General features: G+C 37.6%; 2 protein-coding genes across 6 annotated transcripts in view; one reads left to right on the top strand and one right to left on the bottom strand.

Moving 5' to 3' along the window:
• Positions 1 to 17489, top strand: part of cysu (peroxidase homolog) — a 52131-nt gene extending 34642 nt beyond the window's left edge. The window contains exons 4-18 of the mRNA XM_087350387.1: positions 258 to 351; positions 3211 to 3402; positions 3793 to 3989; positions 6678 to 6851; positions 7364 to 7442; positions 8221 to 8366; positions 8751 to 8878; positions 8986 to 9099; positions 9759 to 9891; positions 10339 to 10466; positions 11002 to 11111; positions 11768 to 11860; positions 11973 to 12142; positions 12516 to 12624; positions 13790 to 17489. Of these exons, the coding sequence (XP_087206513.1) occupies positions 258 to 351; positions 3211 to 3402; positions 3793 to 3989; positions 6678 to 6851; positions 7364 to 7442; positions 8221 to 8366; positions 8751 to 8878; positions 8986 to 9099; positions 9759 to 9891; positions 10339 to 10466; positions 11002 to 11111; positions 11768 to 11860; positions 11973 to 12142; positions 12516 to 12624; positions 13790 to 13937 (2015 nt within the window). The 3' untranslated portion in view covers positions 13938 to 17489. The remainder of the gene's footprint in view (positions 1 to 257; positions 352 to 3210; positions 3403 to 3792; positions 3990 to 6677; positions 6852 to 7363; positions 7443 to 8220; positions 8367 to 8750; positions 8879 to 8985; positions 9100 to 9758; positions 9892 to 10338; positions 10467 to 11001; positions 11112 to 11767; positions 11861 to 11972; positions 12143 to 12515; positions 12625 to 13789) is intronic.
• The window catches only part of Mcm3 (minichromosome maintenance 3), a 134953-nt gene extending 114295 nt beyond the window's left edge, over positions 1 to 20658 (bottom strand). For 4 of the 5 annotated variants that reach the window (XM_022072634.2, XM_087350384.1, XM_087350385.1 and 1 more), the window contains exon 1: positions 3174 to 3315. The gene's annotated coding sequence lies outside the window, so the exon portion shown is untranslated. Of the gene's footprint in view, positions 1 to 3173; positions 3316 to 20427 lie in introns of those variants that run through there. The other variant, XM_087350386.1, reaches the window with a different exon arrangement.
• Between the last annotated feature and the right edge of the window lie 1097 nt (positions 20659 to 21755).

Raw genomic sequence — 21755 nt, 5'->3', positions numbered from 1 at the left:
ATCCAGAGGCGATAACAAGATATAAAACTTGCCAGTATTTTTACACTATGCGTACTTGTTCATAATAATGAAGGCCTAAGTAATTTTCAGAAATATTAGGACTACATCTTACATACACATACGTCTAACACCAGAGATAATCAAAGTAACTACCATATGAGATGTAACATGCAGCCAGGGGCAATCCCTATAATGCTTTTCTTTCGCATACACTTTTTGCAAACCCGTGCACTGATAAAGTCTTTTACTTGTTCCAGATGTGGCCCAGCCAAAGACGCCAATATGGAAGACAGAAGAAATAGCAACGGTGGGGGAACTTCTGCTTGACATTTCCATCAACCTTGCAAAAACGTAAGCAACTTCACGGAGGGAGGGATAATCTGTTGCAATGCCGTTTGCATATCGGCATGTGGCAAAATTCAACCGGTCCCAGGAATTATCTACGAGCTGCTGCGATTTCTCCCTTATGTGAAACTGCGTTTATGGAGTACAATCTTTCTTCAAATGCTGATAATCGCTCAGAGGATTCAGAAATTGAACATCTTTATGCAAACCGAAGCTTCACTTTCGCGTTCATAACACAACACGGCACTGGACACTATTTGATTCAGATAAATGTAACCACGTCATCGCCCTTTTTATTTAGTTCTATTACAATATTATATTTCCATACATGCCTACACGAAGAGTTATTCCTTCAGGTTTCCTACTACAGTTTTGCAATCTCTTGTCCTCCAAGAACACTAAATTATCTGCCCACTTTATCATTCTTTATTTTATAATCGTAAAATAACGTTAGAGTTAACCTACCACAGAGTAGATAAAATGAGCGGTAAAGTATGGCAAGTAGCGAAACTAGAAATGCATATGGAAATTATGGAAAAAAATAGTCCAAACTAAACAAATATCACAGCCTAATCACACACAAAAATTTAACAACTGCACGCCCGTAAAGTAAAATGCCTTTCTTTGCGAGACTGGCGAAATGCTGGATCAGAGATGAAGCCCTAAACTTACGAACGATTATACGTTCTGCTTGGTCAGGGTTATCGCACACAGAACGGCGGTAGATGAATAGAAGCAATGGCTGAATGATGATTAGTAGGGATTCAGAATAAATCGAAGAAAAACCTGTTCCATCTTCAACCGCCGTGCTCTAGCGGTACCTGTCGCAATCATTTCAAACTTCAAAATGCCGCAACCGATAGTAATCGTGCAGACGTTCGGTTCTAATAGCGTAAAATTGAGTTTAGTTCCGTTTCAGCATTCAAAGCGTGTCGTTCATTCGTTTTCAGGAAGCACAAAACTATTTTGATACGGATGGCATAACACAGAAATAAGCTACTAGCATAGGTCCTTCCCTTTTAATTCATCCCCCCCCTTTGTGCCGTCACCCACCGGCACAGCTGGGTAGAACGCAGAGAATCAAGAATTTTCAGAAATCTATTAACAAAAATTGCCATTAATTTCTAGCAAGAGCGACATAACAAACATAGACATTTATTATTCCATGGGGCGGGGGGAGAAACACACAAAGAATTAATAATTTATACAAATGTGTGATCCACATGTGGTACATATAGTACGAATGGAAAAAATATAAGTGTGTACAAAAAATTGGTCCGAAAACCTCAACGGAAGTGACTAGTCGGCAGATAATGATAAACGGGAAGATTAGAAAATAATAAGATACTTATCTTGAAGAAAATATTGTGAACTGGAGGCTCAGAACATGGTAAAGTGGCGAGTCCTTATTGACGTGGTAACCAAAAATCTGGTTCCATAAAAGACGGGGAACTTCATTACCAACTGAGCGCTCGTCTACTTTCCAAAAAACATTCTATGTGATTAGTCAACTAGTTTCTTAGTTATTCAGTGAGTTATTAACTTGTGAGCTAGTGAGTTAATCACATAGTGACTAAATTAATAAGAAAGATAAACGGTTATTCACATAGTTCGTTAATCACTGGGCATAAACTTCATACATAATGAGCACATCAGAACAAGAGTGGTTTGCATCATCTGTCTGTTGGCACAGCCATTACAGACGAATTCCATGTCGCGGAGGGGAAAGTACATTTGTTACTCGATAAAACTGCAATGGTGAAAGTTATCTTCAAGAACACAGGCGGCAGCAGCGCCTTCTCATAATGAGTGTCACATTTTAGAGCAGCATCGTGTTGCGTCTTGATTCAGCGTCACGCGGAAATAAACCAAAATGACTGACCTACCAAACTGCAGACTTGTAAAACTGACTGGTTAACTAAATAATTAATTCAATGCACTTAATCTAACTGGCACCCTGACTTGACTACAGTAACCAACTAACCAAACAGCTGGCTAACTCCACATCAGAGTCTTCGTATTCACCGGCGTGAAAACCTCAAATCCAACATTCTTTGTTCATGTCTCCGCGCTTGCTACATCTCATTCTGTATCTATTCAGCGACAATTTACAACGGATTTTGACAGTGTAACAATAAATGGGTTGTTATGACATGAGTAATAATGATAAGGCTGTAAAAGTATAATCCATACAGGAGCACACATGTATAAATAAGAGTTCTTTGCGAATTCTGAATTCTAAACATATAGCCTGACTTGCCTCAGCCTTATCTACCCTAACCTAACCTGAGGTTGTTATGTTTACCTCTGCCGTTTTACTCTCGAGGAATCAGGTCGCCAGTTTCAACTGGATTCTTCCAGCTCAGGATATAACGATATATTTTTGTGATGACTGTGATAAATTTTCGGGTTCAATAGAATTCGAATATTTCTTGATCACCTAAATACCCACAACTTGCTCGGTAGGAACTCTGTCCCATGCACGGTGTTAGTAGTCTCACTGTTTCGTCTTTGTTTCCCTTCTTTTAATATGCTCCGTTCACGCTTTCGGTAGAGCAGACATCAGGGCGTTAAACAGAAAACCTACATCACAATGAGGAGACGATTGCAAGAAGTGAGGAAATTTTTAACGCCACGTAGCTCAAGTAACCACCAATGATACTAATAACCCTTTAATGCGCTGTACATCTGGGTATTTTATTTGTTCCTGGCCGTTCTGGTTAACAGGCAGACGTTGTGTGAGTCGCGGACACTATTTGTTATCTGTGACAGTAATTCCCTCAGTTCCTCATCCGTCGGCCATTAAGAAGTCACAATTTTATTCCTACCTGTCAGGCAGGTTTTCACGTTTCCTGTCACCCGCAGGTACGGCCTGAGCTATGAAGACATCGAAAAGGGGCTTCCCCTCATCGACACGTCCAAGACACTTATAAGGGAAGTGTGTCCGCCGTTCCTGGCCAACGTGGAGTGCCGCCCTGGGAAGTACCGGCGGTACGATGGTCTGTGCTCTAACCTGCAGCACCCGACATGGGGTGCCACCATGACGCCGTTCACAAGGTAGGTCTGCTCTCATTCCTGGAGGGAAAACAGAGTGGGATACATTGCACATCAACAAACTGCTGACAATATTTGTGCAAAAGTGAAACAGTTCAAAGATGAGATTTGAAATGTCGACGGCTCTGAAAATCTGGATTGTGATCTTCTGGATCATGACGCCGTGTATATTTGTAACTGGTTACCAAAGTTTCGAAGGAACTTATCGTCTTAGTCTTACAGGCGTAAGATGCGATGGAGGTGATATGTGTGATATGTCCTTCCGAAGCCATGGTAACGACAGACAGACGTTATAACACAGAAGATCCAACCAGGCACCAGAAGTGTTCAACTTTCGTATCTTACTAACGCATTATGTACGTTTAACGGTGATTTCCGTGCCCGGTGTCTCAGGCTGGTGGGCCCCCTGTACGCCGATGGTATGACGGCGCCCAGGATTAGTGTGACCGGTACCCAGTTGCCCCTACCCCGGATCGTGTCCAGAACGGTGCATCCCGACGAGGGCTTTCACGACCACGCGGGCACCGTCATGGTTGTGGCCTGGGGACAGTTCATGGATCATGACTACACGCTGACAGCCACGCCTCTTGGTCAGTAAGCGTATTTTTATACATCGCTGATTCTTCTTCGTTTTGTGTTCCCCTCCTCTTCACTTAAAATATGTGTGTATTAGAGTTTTAAATGGTTTTATAAAAATAACTGCTATTTTATATTTAAATAATCTCAAGCTCTTTTTTAAATTAAATATATTTGACATGCGAAAGGAGAAAAAATTAAAAATCCCTCACATATGTGACATAAAAACTGGTATCATTAAATGAACAAACGTTGCAGATCTGATCGAGAAATTCCCCGAATATTATGGAATCCGAAGGTTCATTGTCGTATTCAAAACAGCTCGCCAATGGACCCTACCTACGCCAGATTAATCAAGTCCACATCTCCCACTTTCGAACTTTAAGGTCCATTTTAGTATTATCCTCTTATCTATATCTGCAACAATGAAAAATAATCAAACTATACGAGTAATAACGAATGACATTTTTATGTGCAGTCGTCAATACGGTTTCAACGTAAAGTAACGTGTAGATTTTAGGCTAAACCGATTTTGGTCCAATATACTTTGGGCTTCCATTAGTAATCCAAGGTCGGCTCTTGAATCACCATTCATGATGATGGAGACAGTAAGCACCTCTGAAGCATCGGACAGTTCTACGGGACTACACGGCACAACATCCCAGATGACAGTCATCTTCAGATAAAATTAAGACATCTTCGGAAGATACGTTGTGACGGAGGAAGATGCATGGACCTGGCTCAGGATTGTCTGATAGCGGACTCTCATTATCGATGTCGTGTTCTACTATTAAACTTTTATTAAGTTAGGTTGTTGGATATGGTATTCTGTTCCAGTCACCATGCATACCACTCCGCATAAATCCGCTTGTCTGCAAGCGAAAAGGCTGGCTACATATTGCTTTAGTTTCTGTAAAATATTTCCTGCGGGTGTTATTTCAAAATTCTCCGCTTGTACTTTCACTTTCTGCTTTGTTCTTCCCTTCACTAAGCTCTTTCATGAGAAAACTTTGAGCAGATCTGCTAATCTTACCGCGAACTGACAAAACGTTCTTCCCACTGCCTGTCAAATGCGGGAATATGTAAAAGCCTACGTTCAAATTATGAGGTAGATTTTTGCACGCATGGGAAAATGACAAATGCATACACAATTTTCTAAGGAGAACCTGAAAGGAAGAGGCCGCTTATAAGACATAGGCGCACAATGTAGGATAATATTAAAATGGATCTGAAAGCAATAGGATGTGATTCATTTAATAAAGTTACCATTAAAATGAACACCTCCAAATCAAAGTAGTTGCATGAAGTAATATTGACAATAGTCGTAGCGGTACTGCCATTACTTCCACTGCTTTGACGAAATTTGGTGCAAGTCTGTTGTAAGTTAACAAGTTTCATCCCAGTTGGTGTCGTTTTCGTTTGCGTGTAATAGTGACGAAACTGGAACCTTTCAAATTCTTCCTACGAAATGCACATAAAAACGTACAAGTTTACTTAAGATTTCTTTCACATTTGCTACGGTATGAAGAAAGTGGGTTCTCCGTGTATCTGGATGGTTGAAGATCGTGTCTTCAGTGCACCAGGTTATAATCAGTCGTAACTGCCGCTTTAGAACACGAAAAGAGAGAGACGAATGAAAATTTGGAGGCCACAACACAGCACGCTTGCAATGTCGGAGGTGCGACAGAGTAGCTCAGGGCTGTACAAACTATTCGGAACTAAGTGTGAAATAAGATACACTAGCCCTACGTGAAGTCAAATACTTGCGTTATTTTATGGAGCTTTATCAACTGCTGAGTATACTGATATCTTATAACAGTCTTCTGCGCTAGGCAGAGCGCACAAAATACTTACCGGCTTAAAACTTTCTTCAAAACAACAAAATAATAACAACGTAAGTTTGTAACTATGCCTGAACACCCATTTGGGTTTATTGGAGCCTTGGATATGGAGCTTTATGTATTCTAGACCTCAGAACAGACGAAAGTGAATGGTGAGCTTCACGCCAAGGATGATTTTTATCCCAGAAAAAGAGGCCCCCGGAAGCCATTGGGTAGGGCTCTGGATGGATTTCAGATCATCAGTAGTGACGAAGAGAAATATCCCTTTCCCTACGGGGAACAGAACCTAGTTACGAGTGGGCTATAAAGGGCTATTATTATTTAAGATCTGCATCTTCTTTGTACACGACATACATAAAATGAGCGCATGTAAAGGTCTGTCTGTTCGTTTCTTTCTAATCGAGAACGTTTTACGAATTTTCACGAATCATGGTATGGACATTATTCCATTGAAGGTCAACTCAATCTCATTCTTTTCTTAATTTCCTACAAACGAACGTTGCGGCCGAGTAATTAGCTCTCCTACTTCATATTAAGAGGCTCCGGCTTCAAATATCGGCGCCGAGAACAGCCACCATAATTTACGTATTGATGGTTCTCCTCAGTTCCTCCAGCAACTGACTTTAAATTAGACCACGCCCGATTCCTTTCAATTCAATACTCATTATTTTGCTCTATCATTCAACGCTATACACAGTCTGTCATTACGAATTAATTTAAATTAAGTCGCTTAACAACGAATTTTATCTCGACATAGACAATTCATAAAAGCAGGAGTATTCGAAAAGAATGTATGATGAAACTCCAATCTTGTCAATATTATTTTCGGTAGGCGTGTTAAGTGTGATTACTTAATTTCAGACCCGCTGAACAGGAACGAACCTGAGGAATGCTGTAACAGGCCTGCCCATCTTAAGAATCCATACTGCCTAGAGATTCATATCCCAGCTGACGACTACTTCTACAGCCTGTTTGGATTGCGGTGCCAGGATTTCGTACGGGGATTCCCCGCTGTGAGGCCTGGCTGCAGATTAGGTAAGGAACTTGGTACATTTTAATTTGTTGGACTCATTGTATCCAATTCAAATAAATATGTATTCTGATAGTTCAGTTTCTCACCAACAGCGAGTATGAATATGGCCGTACAGCGTGGTATAAGTGTACTGACGTTTTAGAGGTGCCTACTGCCCCAATCATCAGGATTTATAGCGCCTCTGAAACGTCGGTAAACTTCCAACAGATCATACGGCGCAACAACCCAGAAGACAACCATCTTCTAAACCTTCTGGGTATTCTGTTTGAGTTCTAAATTTCGTTGACTCAATCATAAAATTAAGTCATTACTCTTGCCTTTACCAACTCACAGTCAAATTAAAATTCAGAAAAATAGTCACTCCCTCCTGCTAGTCTGTAACAACAGGAATGACTTGGTCCCGAGGAATTTCTTTCATGTCACAATAAAACTCCAGTTCAGTGTACTGAAGAAGAGTTAGAAATTCAATATGAAATAAGAAGATAAACACGAATCTATTATATTTGAATTTCAGGTTCAAGAGCTCCATTCAACACTTTGACGGGCGTTTTAGATGGCAACACCGTTTATGGAGTTTCCGAAAAGTTTGCCAGGTAGGTGTACATAGGACGGAGGCAGGTGTCTCATTTTAAACATTTGAATTTAATTTACAATCCCTATTCATCATATCATTGCAACAATTATCTAATTAAGTAACTATTAGATAACACTAACAACACTAATCCCAAACTCCTTCTTAGTCTTTCGAGTCACTGTTTCGCCTTGTTTGCATTTGTTCTCTTCCCATATAAACTATGCAGTATGCGCTACACATCATTATCCCTTTTATTTCAGTGCCCTGATAATACTAAATAACTATCTACATAACTAAGTACTCTGTTGTCATGTCCTTAATCTGCCACTTCATACATCTCAGGCCCAAATATTTTCCTGGGTGCTTTCTTTTCAAATACCTATAATTTATATTTTTTGCCTAAGCAATTACTATTAAACAACACGGAAACAATTATTAGTTTCCACTGACAGCAGAGAGTAAGTATTGTTTTTAAATACGCTTTTCACATAAATGCATGTTTGACTCCTCTGTGCTCATATTTGTTTGCTTAACTATACAGCAGTCTCCCTATTATCCGATGGCAGGTTAACCTGGGTCAATCTGGTTTAAACGGAAATTAAAAATTTATATAAGTCTGTTATAAAATTTAGAACGTTTAAAAATAAGAAAATAAATGCTACAATGACATTATTTAACGTATTAACATAAATTAACTGTTGCTAAAATCTGACGTAATAATCCTTTTACTGTCTGTAAAGACAATTATAATTCAGGACTTTACACATAATTAATGTTTGTAACAATCTCTGTATCAGACATCTGAGAGCAGGATATGGTGGCCTGATGCGAATGAATCCCGTATTTACCGAATATGGTTTAAAGGACCTACTGCCGCTTAAACTGGACATCCCTGATGAGGGCTGTACGCGACCCAACAGATCTATGTACTGTTTTGAAGGAGGTAAGTACTGTAATTATAAAAAAATATATATATGCGGTGTTTAACCCATTAGTATGTTTTTAAGGATGCAGAATGTCTGTCAGTTTGAACGATGTTGGCTAATTTGACAGCTGTGTAATGTCACAGAATGAAAGTTAAAATAGGTTTCGTGATAATTTTGTGGTTGGTAGATTAATTGGTTTAAGACTGACTAAACTGCATTGGTCTGGCACAACTGTCAACACATGAAGGTAAGGTTAACACTGAGTTAGGAAAGTCCTTATGTTATGAATCCTGTCCTTTAAATTCCTTACTTTACAAATGTACTTACAGTAGATAAGATAGTATGACATTAGTATAAGTTAAAAGACATACATTCACTGACAATTTGTTTAAATGTTTCAGGTGAGATCAGAGTGAATGAGCAACTGGTGCTGACATGCATGCACACCCTGATGGCAAGAGAACACAATCGTATTGCCCATGCACTGTCTCAAATCAATTCTCATTGGGATGATGAAACACTGTACCAGGTAATTCCTGACACAGTCAAAGCTATTATAAGACAATATTAGCATGTTTATGTTTTGCATAACTTTCTTTATTCTTATACTTTGGGGCTGTTTCGTGTATGTTGTAGGAAGCCCGGCGCATTGTTATTGCAGAGATTCAACATATAACCTTCAACGAATTCCTTCCAATCATCCTTGGCAAAGAGGTCATGGAAAAGTTTGGACTCCTTACGCAGAAAGAGGTCGAGTAACAACTCTGATAATAATTTTAGATGAAATCTGTCGACACGTGAAACAGAATTTTTGCACAAATTAATATCCACCTAAATAGAAATACAAGTATTAATTACATTTAGTATACAAAATCAATTTGCTCATAAAACCATCAAATTTACAACAAAGCAGTTCAACTGTCTGTCACAAACATCATGGAATCATACGATCTGAGGTTCTCACAGCAGTGAGAATGAATCATTAACCCATGATCAAGATGGCTGCCTTCTGGGTTACAGTGTCATGTAGTCAGGTAAAACTTTATCAGCGTTTCAGAGGTATGCTGCCTCCATCATCAGGGCAATCAACACCCTGATGACGGAGGCAGCAAGCACCTCTGAAATGTTGGTAAACTTCTATCAGACTACATGGCGCTAAAACCCAGAAGGCAGCCATCTTCATTATGGGTTAATGATTAGATATCTTGCTAAATGTTTGATTGATCTTGGGACCGAATCTTAGCTATGGATTGTTGGCCATCCTGACTTCGGTTGTCAAATGTTCGCCTCATTCTTGCCTTGTTAAAATATGACACAATTGTTTCTGGGGAAAAGTTCAAAAGAAAATAATCTTATACAGCTTTCACAATGTAGATGCTGCTATCTTTGTTGCTTGGTGTTATCTTCAGGGATACTGGGATGGATACGATCCTAATGTCAACCCCAATGTAATTGACGCATTTGCTGCTGCTGCTTTCCGATTTGGGCACTCTCTCCTGCCTACAGCCATCGAGCGATGGAGCAAAGCACACAAGTTTATCGGTACGTCAAATGTTACTTAAAGTGAACAGTTTGAAAGCAGTGGTCAATTTCAGAATCCACAATTTTTAGTATAATTTCATTATCGCTAATGATTTTTAAAAGTGACTCATTTTAACGAAACTCGGTGTGAATGACACACCATTTGGGAACACATGTCATTAAGACCTAAAACTTGTATCCGAAACATTTCTTGATGAAATATATATTTAATTAAATACGAATAAAATAATTTATGCTTTGATGTAATGTCATATATTGACTTTAACTATTTCAACATCAGATCTGTATCTGCAGTAACTAAACGTCAGAACCATTAAGAGATATAAAATTACAAGAATGTATTTGAAAAATGTGTAGTGTTTAAATTGTGTGAGAAGAACATTTAATTTTCTATCTGCAGTAACTTTTATTCTGCTATTATACAAAAATATATTTGTTATTGTTCAGCATCTCGCAGACTTTCTGACTTGATCAGACAACCTTACGACCTGTACCGTGCTGGTGTTCTTGACGAGTATTTCATGGGGCTCATGAACCAGGTTGCACAAGCAATGGACGATTCTGTCACTCAGGAAGTAAGTGAACCTAACCTATGTGTTCAGACTACTGAACCACTGGATTAAATACTCTACAGTTCTCCAATTATTTGGTTCAATTAGGGCACAAAATTTCAAACGGAACCATTAATTTAAGTAATTTTATAAATTACTAACATGATATTGAAGCCAAAATGATGTATATACTTTATAATTACTGTGACCTTATGATGATTCATTTATCAATTAAAATTATGTATCCTCAATAAGCTAATTATTCAGAGATAATCATGATATCAACTTCGAGTTTATTAAACTGTAAAAAGCAGACAAAAAAGTCCTGAACCTGCAGCCTTTGATGTATCATAATGATCTTACTTGAATAAACAATTGCATTCCTGACTTATAATAGATCTGTTACATTTTATGGCCTTATTTTGCCACAATTTTGGGGAAGGGGTGTCTGTAAGGGTATCTCAATACTAAAAGGGTTCAACGGTCAAAACGTTTATGAGACACACAATATGATATACCGAGTGATTAGTTTGTTAAATTATTAATAACATGATTTCAGGTAACAAATCACTTATTCAAGAAACCAGGAGCACGCTTTGGTATGGACTTGGCGTCCTTTAACATGCAGAGGGGTCGTGAATTTGGCCTGCCAGGATACATGGAATTCAGGTGAGAATTAAACATACCAACGTGTTCTTAACACTGATATCTGAAGAGCATTTTGTCAAATATAATACTCCAACTGGATTAATTATTAACCCTTGGCGTGGTTCACTTCAAGTGCTTACGTAAACAACTAAAATAAAAGATACTGGAGCACATAAAATCCTCATGTTGTTCATGAAGTGCTATTGCATGATTTAAAAGTTGGGGTTTGTGTGCAATTGGAGCGCGGAGGGTAATTCGGCACGTGTTTTTGTACGAAACAATCAATTCCGAACATTATCACCCGATTTAAATCGTTGTGACATTTGTCGATCACGGTGAAAGAAAAAGTGTATGTGAACAATACGCATTCTTTGGAACAACTTCAAGACAATATTAGGCATGAAATTTCCGCTTTTCCCGTACTGCAACTTCAACGTGAGTCTAGGAATTATTCTTCATGATATGAGGCATGCTTAGAAGCAGAGGGTAGTCACTTCGGGACTCCTCTATAAAACAAGGTACGTTAAGTACAGCGGAAAAGCGGGCCGTGAATTACCAGTTACCGTGGCGGGTCTAAGTGAGCAGCGTGCCGTTTCAGATGCCGGATCCAGTCTAACGATTAATGGTGTAACGTATATATAAAATAGTCAAAAACACTTTTTCCTTTGTTATTTCAGAAAATTCTGTGGACTTCCTGATGCCCACTCTTTTGATGAGCTTTTTGGATCAATGTCAAATGAAACCATCAGGAGATACGCTTCAATTTACGAGTAAGTAATGTGATAAAATGCTAAGAGAAATAACATTGACGTATTTCATGCAACCGGCACAGCACAAGCATTTATCAGCCTATTTTTAAGACACACGTTCTTTCATCTACAGGCACCCCTCTGATGTTGACCTTTGGTCTGGTGGAGTCTCTGAAAGACCACTGCCAGGCAGCATGGTTGGACCAACATTTGCCTGCATTATTGCCACACAGTTCAGCTACTCCAGACGTGGGGACAGGTTCTGGTATGAGCTAGGCAACCAGCCTTCGTCATTTACACCAGGTAAGCTACATGTCCAGCCCATATTACTCCTCTTTATTTCAGTACCTTTCATTACTGAGAGACCTGTTTAAATCACAAATTTCCTCATATGTAATATTCTAAATTCACTTATTTCATCTTTGTTAGGTCCAAATATTTTACCTAGCACCTTGTTTTATAACAATTGTAAATTATGTTCTTCTTCAACATAACAGATCATGCCTAAAACCAAACTAAACAAACGGCAAGTTTATGTTTCATCTTCATCTTTAGTGTTATGCGATGCTAACAGATACTGAACTGCATAACAACAAGCACTTGCAGGTTTTATTCTTCCCCTAACCTTATTTCTATTAAGGCACTGTATACAATATTAAACTTTCTCATTTTTCAGAGCAACTCCAAGAGATCAGGAAAGCAAAGCTATCACGAGTTATCTGTGATAACACTGACCTAATCGATACCATTCAAGTGTATCCAATGGTATTGCCAGACCATGAGATGTAAGTACCATAACAATCTGTCAGCCTTTAGAACTTCCGGCAAGACATTCTGTTCATTTTGTTTTCAACATTTCTCCATATGTGGTTAAATTCCACAAAGCTAGACACTGCTGGCTATATTTTGTCATCTTTATCTCCAGTCTATGCTTAAGTTTCCCAAGTGCCCTCTTCACTCCAAACATTCCAACTAAAAATTTGTGTTCATTGTCAGTCGTGATCTTCTGGGTTGTGTGTGATACTGCGTGATCTTAGAGGTGGTTACCAGCGCTCAAAACACACACACAAGACAGAAGATTAGAATCAACATTTTCAACACATGCAAACCTCAAATCTTATACCTGTCTGCAGCAATTACTCCCCTATGCACACTACATGCCCCATCCACTGCACCCTTAATTTAATCACTGTGATATTATTTGATGAATAGTACAAATTATGAAATTCCCTGTTATGTAATTTTCTGTATCTTCCTATAGTTCCTCTCTCTTAACTAAAAATATTATCATCAGCATTTTGTCTCCCTTACAGTCAGAGATCCCGACTCCGACACCGACTCCTTTATGAAAGCTCAATACGTATTAATAATAGTAAACCTACTAAAATGGTAAATGGCACCATAAGATATTTCATCACCACCACGTGAATCATCAGCCTACTTTTTAGAATTATAACCTATATTTAAATATACGTCTAATGGCTATTGCAGAAATCGGTTGATTTGTAGACAGTTTGTATTACTAAATACCGGAGCCAAAGTTACAGAGCATTATTCCCACACCATGTGACTCAACGCGTCATTGAATCTCCATAGCGTGAGGCCGCCGGCGACTCACACGGTATAGAAATTGTTCTTAAGATATCGAGGTCGGAGTCGGTACATTTTTACCGACTCCGACTCCACCTAAAATTTCTTCCGACTCCATCTCCACAGCCCTGATATAAACAAATGGAAAAACTATGTTTTTATACAGATTTTAACAGGAAGCAGAAAGATTAAAGGCTGCCAGTGAACAGTAAAAATTCTTAAGCACTCTGTTCTCAGATAATTTTAATTTAAATTGTAATCACTTCAAAAATTGTAAATAAAATATTTTGTCCACCCACCACTAACGTCTGGTTGCACTACTGTACACTGTTACAAACATTAAGATTTCTTTTGCTACAGAAACCCAAGAGTTCCATGTCGAAGTGGGGTAATTCCAGGTATAGACCTCACTAAGTGGGCAGATTTTGGTGTACAGGCGACTGTTCCTGGAGCAACACCGTTTGTGAGTAATTTAGCTTCCGTCTTCGACCACATTGGCAAGAAGTAGATCACGCACACAACAGTGGACATGGCTCCTCTTCACAATGTACATTTCTACACTCAAGATGGTGTAATGGTGCAGAGTGCTTTTGTGTGTAACATTTGGTATTGGGTAACAGGATGTGTATGTGTATATAGCACAGTGCAGCAAGTTGTTTTTACAAGCGAAACAAAACTTAAAAGTGTATATACTAGTAATTACTTACAAAGACACCAAGAAGATTAAAACCCTCCTGTTTTGCAGTATAGCAGCAGACCCTCCTCTGACTTCCTGGTTAAAATATTAAGTGTTGAATCTCCAGTATTTCTTTGCAATACACAGTTTTATTTTCAACTTCACTCACTAGTTTCATAGAAGTATGCACCCTTCCATTCTTCACTACAGTTTAATTGGTGGTTAATTTGTCTCCAGTGTGGATGGCTGAGATTTGATTCCCAGTGAGGTGATTTGGAATTATTGTAACTGTCCGTTTTTTAAAATAATTCATCAGCTCTAAGTGTATCTTCAAAAGTTGCGTTGTTCTTACTGCCAATATATTTTGTCATATGCTCCCATCAAATTTTACGTTTTTCTTGAAAAACTGAACCCATCCTGTAGATGTCTAGAAACGGAATTATTTCCTTTCAGTTCCTTGCATTGAGAAATAAACCTCTCTCTCTCTCTCTCATTCTTGAATGTGAATACGGGAAGAAACAAAATAAATGCGTGTTCTCCAAAACCATTACAGACATGTTGATTACAAAAAGTCATCTAACCAGGAATCAAACCCGAGCTGCCCACAACGTAGTTAAACACACCATAAAATAACGTGAAAAAAGTAGAAAATAAAGTCTTGTATTATACAGAAACAATTGAGTGACAACACCTGATATTTTGGTCAGGAAATTACAAGAGTCCACTGCCATACTACAAAATTAGAGACAAATCAGATGGTTTCAATCGAAGGCATTCCCTTGGTATCACATGTAAACATACACTGTGTCAGGTCAAGTCAAATAACAGTGAATCCTCTGGAAACTTTCTTAAATACAAAGATAAATTAAAGTATATCAAATTATAAATTGTTAAATACCAACCATTCTAAATAATTACAAACTTCTGGAGTAGCCTAAATCCAAACATGACACAGCAAAGGCTGTTACTCAGCTTTAGTATGACTAAAAACCCAATATCTTTATGTCACAAACAACACAGAATGAGAAAGAAAGTATCCATTAATTTAAACTTGTATTCAAAAACCATGATATATACCGTATGTCAGTTGTCGCTTTGTGTATATAAGTATGTATGAATAGACTCTCACCTGATCAATTAATTTGATTATTTGACTATAAAACAGCGATTAATCTAAATAGCACAAATCTATTTTTGCACCATTATAATTTAAACAGTACGTTGAAAAACATCTAACCAGATATGACTTCCAGTAAATTCCTGTATTAAGTAAAGGAGTGGAACATCCCCCCCCCCCCCCCCCCGTAGCACCTCCCTTCATTTCCTTGCTTGTAAATACACATAACTGCATCATGCCATGCCTGCATTAGACCCATATACGTTTTGCATTAATCTCTTCCAGACACAGAACTTCTGTTTTCAACTAAACAAATTTCCCAAACTACTTTTGAAGCCTTTAATCACGTTTCCTACAAAGTAAAGTAAAGTTTGTCCTACTACGTGCCATACAGGCGTTTGGGGTGAGTGGAGGTATAGCTCCTCTCTTCCTTGACCTCGGCACTAGATGGGGGTGAGTGGTCAGCATCACGCCCCGGCCGACTTTACCCCCGGGAAAGGACCCCGGTACCCATTGTAGAGGAAGCTGGGTGGGCCCCAGAGCCGGTCTGGACGCAGAGGCTAGAGGAAAAATCCTCTCCCCCCGTCGGGGATCGAACCCCGGTCGTCCAGCCACTATACTGACTGAGCTATCCCGGCTCATTCACATTTCCTACAGTCAGCTAGTAATACTACATACAAACTGACGGAGTATACGCATAAAACTGTCCTGTCTTACCTATTTACTTTTCTCAACAGATTTTATTCTCAATAATTACCACTAGTATGGTTAAAAAAAAACTAATAATTGGGTTTTGGGGATCATATTTCAAAATATTTCTCATTCTTTCAATTAACTGAAGTTCAGGTTGTTTAATATTGATATAAAGTTCAGGATCTGGAATCCTTCCGCTATAAAGACTAAGCAGCTCTGCCACACGGAACAGTATGTTATATACTAAAGGTGCAAATGTTTTGTACAGTGCTGTAATATAATCTTTCAATAATCCTACACAAGAAAATAAAAATAAATTCATTTCCTTTATACACATTTAATTTTAATAGCTAAAAAAAGTATTTATATTTTTAAATGCAAAATATTTCGTTAATACCACAACCTCGTAAATACTGACTGATGACGAACAAATGATGTATTTCATACTTCCCAAACACTGTAAGTGTTACTTGAAATTCTTCAATGCTTCATCTCTTTTCAACCTGCTTGTAACTATCACTTCTTAACTTTTTGCACTCACAATTCACATGGTGGGTATAAGTTAATTTATTATACTTATGTGTTACATATACCATTTATAAAGATGCCATGATTCTCAAATACAATGAAAATTCTTGTAAATAAAGCTCAAATTGATCACGTGCATCTTTGAGAGCACTCACATCTGCCATACTATATATCTACAAACGATTACAATCATACCTCCACTTCTATTGCCAATCAACAACAAAATTGCTCATCGCAAAATATATACTACAATAAGAGGACCTGCTGGTTTAACTTGTAATGATTATTTCATAAAATTATAATAATACCTTACTTATAAGTATTGACATTTTGACCTATTTTAAAGATCAGTGGGAGAAATGTGCCCTGCCACCTCTTCAGCAGTAAATTCTTAAGAATCTACAACTTTTTAACAACAAAAAATATGTTACAATGGAAAAATAAAACAATTTCTTTAAACACAAACCAGCACAAAAGGGGTTAAAAGGAACCTAAAATTATACGTCCACATAATATAATTGTAAAGATATGGTCCCATCTGCATACTATTCATTACATTCAAAAATACCCTAAAAAATTTCAATAGAATAATTTTCCATTTCACACACTAAAGAGATATTTTTTTTATGTCCTTAATCAATTAAGAACTTTACTGTTCCCCATAACGTATCACGCAAGTATTTGTAGAGGATATGTTCAACTAGTGTCCACAATTCAAACCATTATTCCTAAGACAAAATATATTACAAGCCATCGTGACGAGCACTACAGATTATTTTTATGTTAAAATCTAAGAGAATACATGCAACATAAAGCCCTATTCACTAGGTACAATTCCATAGCTTCCAGTTAGTTATATGGTGGTTTGGTGTCATTAATATTGTACCATGTGAATCAGGCTTTGTGAGATGTAAATTGTTGTAAAACTGTAGATGTAGAGAAATTAAAGTTATTTGTACAAACATAGTTGAGTATAATATTTATTATAAGACAAGTGTATATAAGCCTACAAAATTAAACAGATGACCTAAATATAAGATCTCATATATTCGTATTTTAATGATAATCAATAAGTGGGCCTAGTAAATACACTAATCATTCCACTTTGCCTGCACTCTGCTTGAAGTGTCGATTTTCCTACTACCCTCCTTCCACTCCCATTTCCTGAACACCATTTATTATAAGACTGCAGAATAATTAAAACAAAACAAATGGCAAATCTTTAAAATAGAGTGACCAGTTATTTATGCCAGTTTTGCTGACATGATAGTCTGAGATAATTACATTATTTTTAGACAAATATCTACAGTTATATTGATGAAATTAAATACGTCAAATATTTTTATGCTGAATGGGTCAAACATTTTGCAAATTTTAAGCCCTTTTCATTTATCCATTAACATAATTCCAATTTTTGCTGTAATTCTCAAGCACATTTATAAGAATAGTTGAAGCATCCCCAGTGTGGTGGAGAAAGCATTTTTATTGGGTGGGGGGAAGCTTGCAAGTGAACAGAATTACATATGAAAACCATAAACCAATTAAATCTTGTGTTTATGGCATAGGTATTTACGTATTTTGCATATTTAATACAACTTACATAAAACTATTTGTCGTTAAGAATGTTTTCTCTCCCACCAAACTTCTGCTTTTTTTCCAGAAACAATCTGAAAACATTGTTCAAGCTTATCCCACACTGCAGCAACCTGAACAACACAAGCGACTATCGCAGCAAACATTTAACATAAATACTGCAGACCAGAACTGCAACTTTCATCCTGCATCTCCTCCAAATCCAGATGTTGTTCAAAGTATTGAGGTCCACAGTTATGAAGAACAAGTGATAGCAGCACCAAGTCAGAAAACAGTGGAAGATAACAGTGTGGATGAAACAGTCATCATAACTAATGTCAAAAACAAAACTTTAAACACAAACAATGATGATGAAGGTAAAACACTGAAATGGGAAGTTTCCAATGAAGAAGAAACAGACATCAATAAACCACAAGATGAACAAAAGCAAAGAAAGACATCTGACAGTCACGCTCATGAATCAAGCAGCTTATCAAATGACTACGTGACCAAAATAATTCCCAGTTTCTCATTATTAGAAACAATGCGTGTGCCTCGCAGTGTTGATAATCACAAGAAATTAACTGAAGATAACTCTAAACAAATTCAGTCTGGTAGCAATGCTGAAAATATTGAGTTCCTTCAGTTGGATGACAGCCACGAAGGAATCCATACAACACTGAATCCAAAGAATCAAGAAGAAGAATCCATAAATCATGAAAAAACAGTGACACAGTCAATACCCACGGGCAGTGAAAGCACAGAAACATATCGAGTGCATCAGATGATAAATGAGGAACCAAGTCAAGAAAGTGAGGTTAGGAGGAAGGTTTCCACTTCCAGAAATGTCAGATATGACCATAACAGAACAAAACCCCAGCATAAAGCTAGTAAACAAACAGATCCCATCAGACGTGACAGGAAACTGGGAGAAAATACAATGTCTATGACATACAAAGCACCACATAATATATCTAAGGACAGTGGTAATGGGCTTTCAGAAGATGTGATAAAAAACCTTAAACTTACTTCAGCATTTGTTCAAGATAGGCAAAATTACAGTGATCTAGAAGTGAGAGATGGTCATGTGAGAAGTAGAGCTATAATGAGTACTGATCCCAGTCACAAACAAGGTCAAGACACCTCAAGGCATGGTCCTAGAAGAAAAAATGATAGTCATGGTACAAGAGCCAATCATCTTTTACTACAGAATAGCAGTAATCAAGAAGAATCCATTCAAGATAATAAACAAAGTGACCTGGCATCTAAAATAAATGCAAGTCACACACTAGGGAAACAAACTGAAAACAAAAGAGCATTACAGAACAGTGATTATGTTGATGAAACTCACAGACTAGGCCACAGACTGAATGACAATGATGAAATAGAACAAATTAAACCTCTAATTGTATCTAATGAAGAGAGAGGAATTCCCCCCAGTTCTATTCCCCACTCAGACACATCCAGTTCCTCTCCAAGAAGTGACCAATCACTCAGATACAGTATTACTGGAACCCCAGAAAGTACAGAATTGCATGATGAAGCAGAAACAGAAGGTGAGGAGAAGAATAAAGATGAAGAACAAGAGACCGATTATGAGGAATCAGTCTTAAGCAGCGAACAAAATGAGAATGAAAAAAAATCACATGAAACGTTGCAAACAAAGCCTGCAACACTAGATCATAACTCACAAAATATGGAACAACCTAAATACAATACAGAACACAAAGACAATATAGAAACTAAAAATGAAGAAGAAGATGGTGGTATATATGAAACAATCAGCAAAATTTTACAAAAAAAAGATGCAATATCTCGTTCAGAAGCGATAGTTGGAAAAAAAGATGGTAAAAGTAAAAATGAGAAGGAAGCAGAGAGTTATCGTAATTTCTGGGTACTTGAATATTCTCGTCCAAAATTCAGTAAATAGATACTTAAAAAATGTAGTAAGTGATGCAACATTAAATATGAGAATAGCAGTTTATTCAGGATATGTCAACCCCTATTACAGCTGGTTTTACACAAATATCCACATGGCATGGAAGGTTATAAGTTTGAACACATGTTACTGTACACTAAAGTACAAGGTCAGCATATTCTAACCAATCACACAACTGCAAACATGAGTGGATGTTTGTTAAATGGTTGTGATATGGCCTTTAGAAGAATTAAATTACACTACAAGCAGTAAGAATAACATCTGTGGAAATATTTTTTTGAGTTTTATAAGTAGTAGTAGAAGGTTCCATGGGATTATTCAAAATAAGTTCAATAAGGTATATTTGTTTATATCTGTCAAAATAGTAACATATATAGTTCCATATTAGCAACGGAACATTGTTTTCATAACGGGCTAGGAACTGCATTTAATACGTAGTCTACATACATTGTGAAACAAACATCAATACTTACCTAATGTTGAGCTCGGTCGCCAAGGTCAAACTTCCCATTACAGTATCTCGTATATTTGTTGGCTGCTATCCAAAAGCAAATCATAAAATATCACAAAACCTTTTTTTAACAACACAAATGTATTTTATTTTTGTTTACATTCTTTTGTTTGCATGATTTAAAAACGTGATATCATTAAACCCTTTTCACGAAACACGTGTTACATACAGTGATAATGACAACTAATGGTCGATATCATAACAATTCTCTACAGATGGCAGGGTAAGCCAGTGCCATCAACGGAAAACATTTGAACGCCAATATGAACATCACATACGTTCATGATATTTGAATTCGCTTAATTTCTGTCATTAAATATACAAATAGTAAGCTGCACTATATTAAAGAAAAATAATATATAAACAACTTAAAAACTGCTTTTCATCAATTGTCCATATTACAACATACGCGAATGATGGATGAAGGATTAATTCACTTATCAACTTTGGACATATATAAATATAAATTATATCCACAGCCATGACAGCTTAGTCAATGTTATGATTAGGCTAGGAGATGGACGACCAAAATTAAATTCTCAGCTAGGGGAGAATTTTTTCTCGCAGTCAGTATAGTGATTGGCTACGGACCGGACGACTGCGGCTCGATCCCAGACGGAGGCAGAGGATTTTTCCTCTAGCCTCTGCGTCCAGACCGGTTCTGGGGCCCACTCAGCCTCCTATCCAATGGGTACTGGGGTCCTTTCCCGGGGGTAAAGCGCGGCCGAGGCGACCCTGTCACTGACAGGAACGAACTTCGCCCTCTGGGTATTTCAACCAGTAGGGCGGATTTTAGACTTGCCTAGGATTGACAGAGACAAGGAAAGGTCATCATAGGACACCCACAGGGACCAACCCGAAACAACAGGGCGAATTAAATATTGCATTTAAATAAAAATTTTCATAATCGGCTAGCACGAAACTGTCTGGCATAGTTTTCCTAATTAACAATAAAGCGGTTACTTGTTTGGGAAGATAAAATCTGCTATTAATTTGATGGGCCTGACGTAATTTAGAATGAAACAAATATGAAGGCTTTGCATCCATGAAATCAGTCCTAGATAGAAGAAAAAGAAGAAGAAGAAGTAGAAGAAGAAGAAGAAAGGATAACGTGTACTATATTCGCTTATTTGTGGGATTTTTGTTGTTAATAAATAATTCTGCGTATACTATAAACCATTGTTATTTAGTGTATTGTTGCTTCATTGTCTGGTTCTTAATAAAGCTTTTTTGATGCTGATCTTTCTCTTTTTATTGTTAATAATGCTCTGAGAAATTCCGAAGTGCATT

The sequence above is a fragment of the Zootermopsis nevadensis genome, unplaced genomic scaffold (assembly GCF_977971745.1).
Source record: "Zootermopsis nevadensis isolate Lab colony 2312 unplaced genomic scaffold, Znev_1.0 Znev_ptg000017l, whole genome shotgun sequence".
Taxonomy (NCBI): domain Eukaryota; kingdom Metazoa; phylum Arthropoda; class Insecta; order Blattodea; family Termopsidae; genus Zootermopsis; species Zootermopsis nevadensis.
This window is presented reverse-complemented; position numbering and strand designations above follow the sequence as displayed.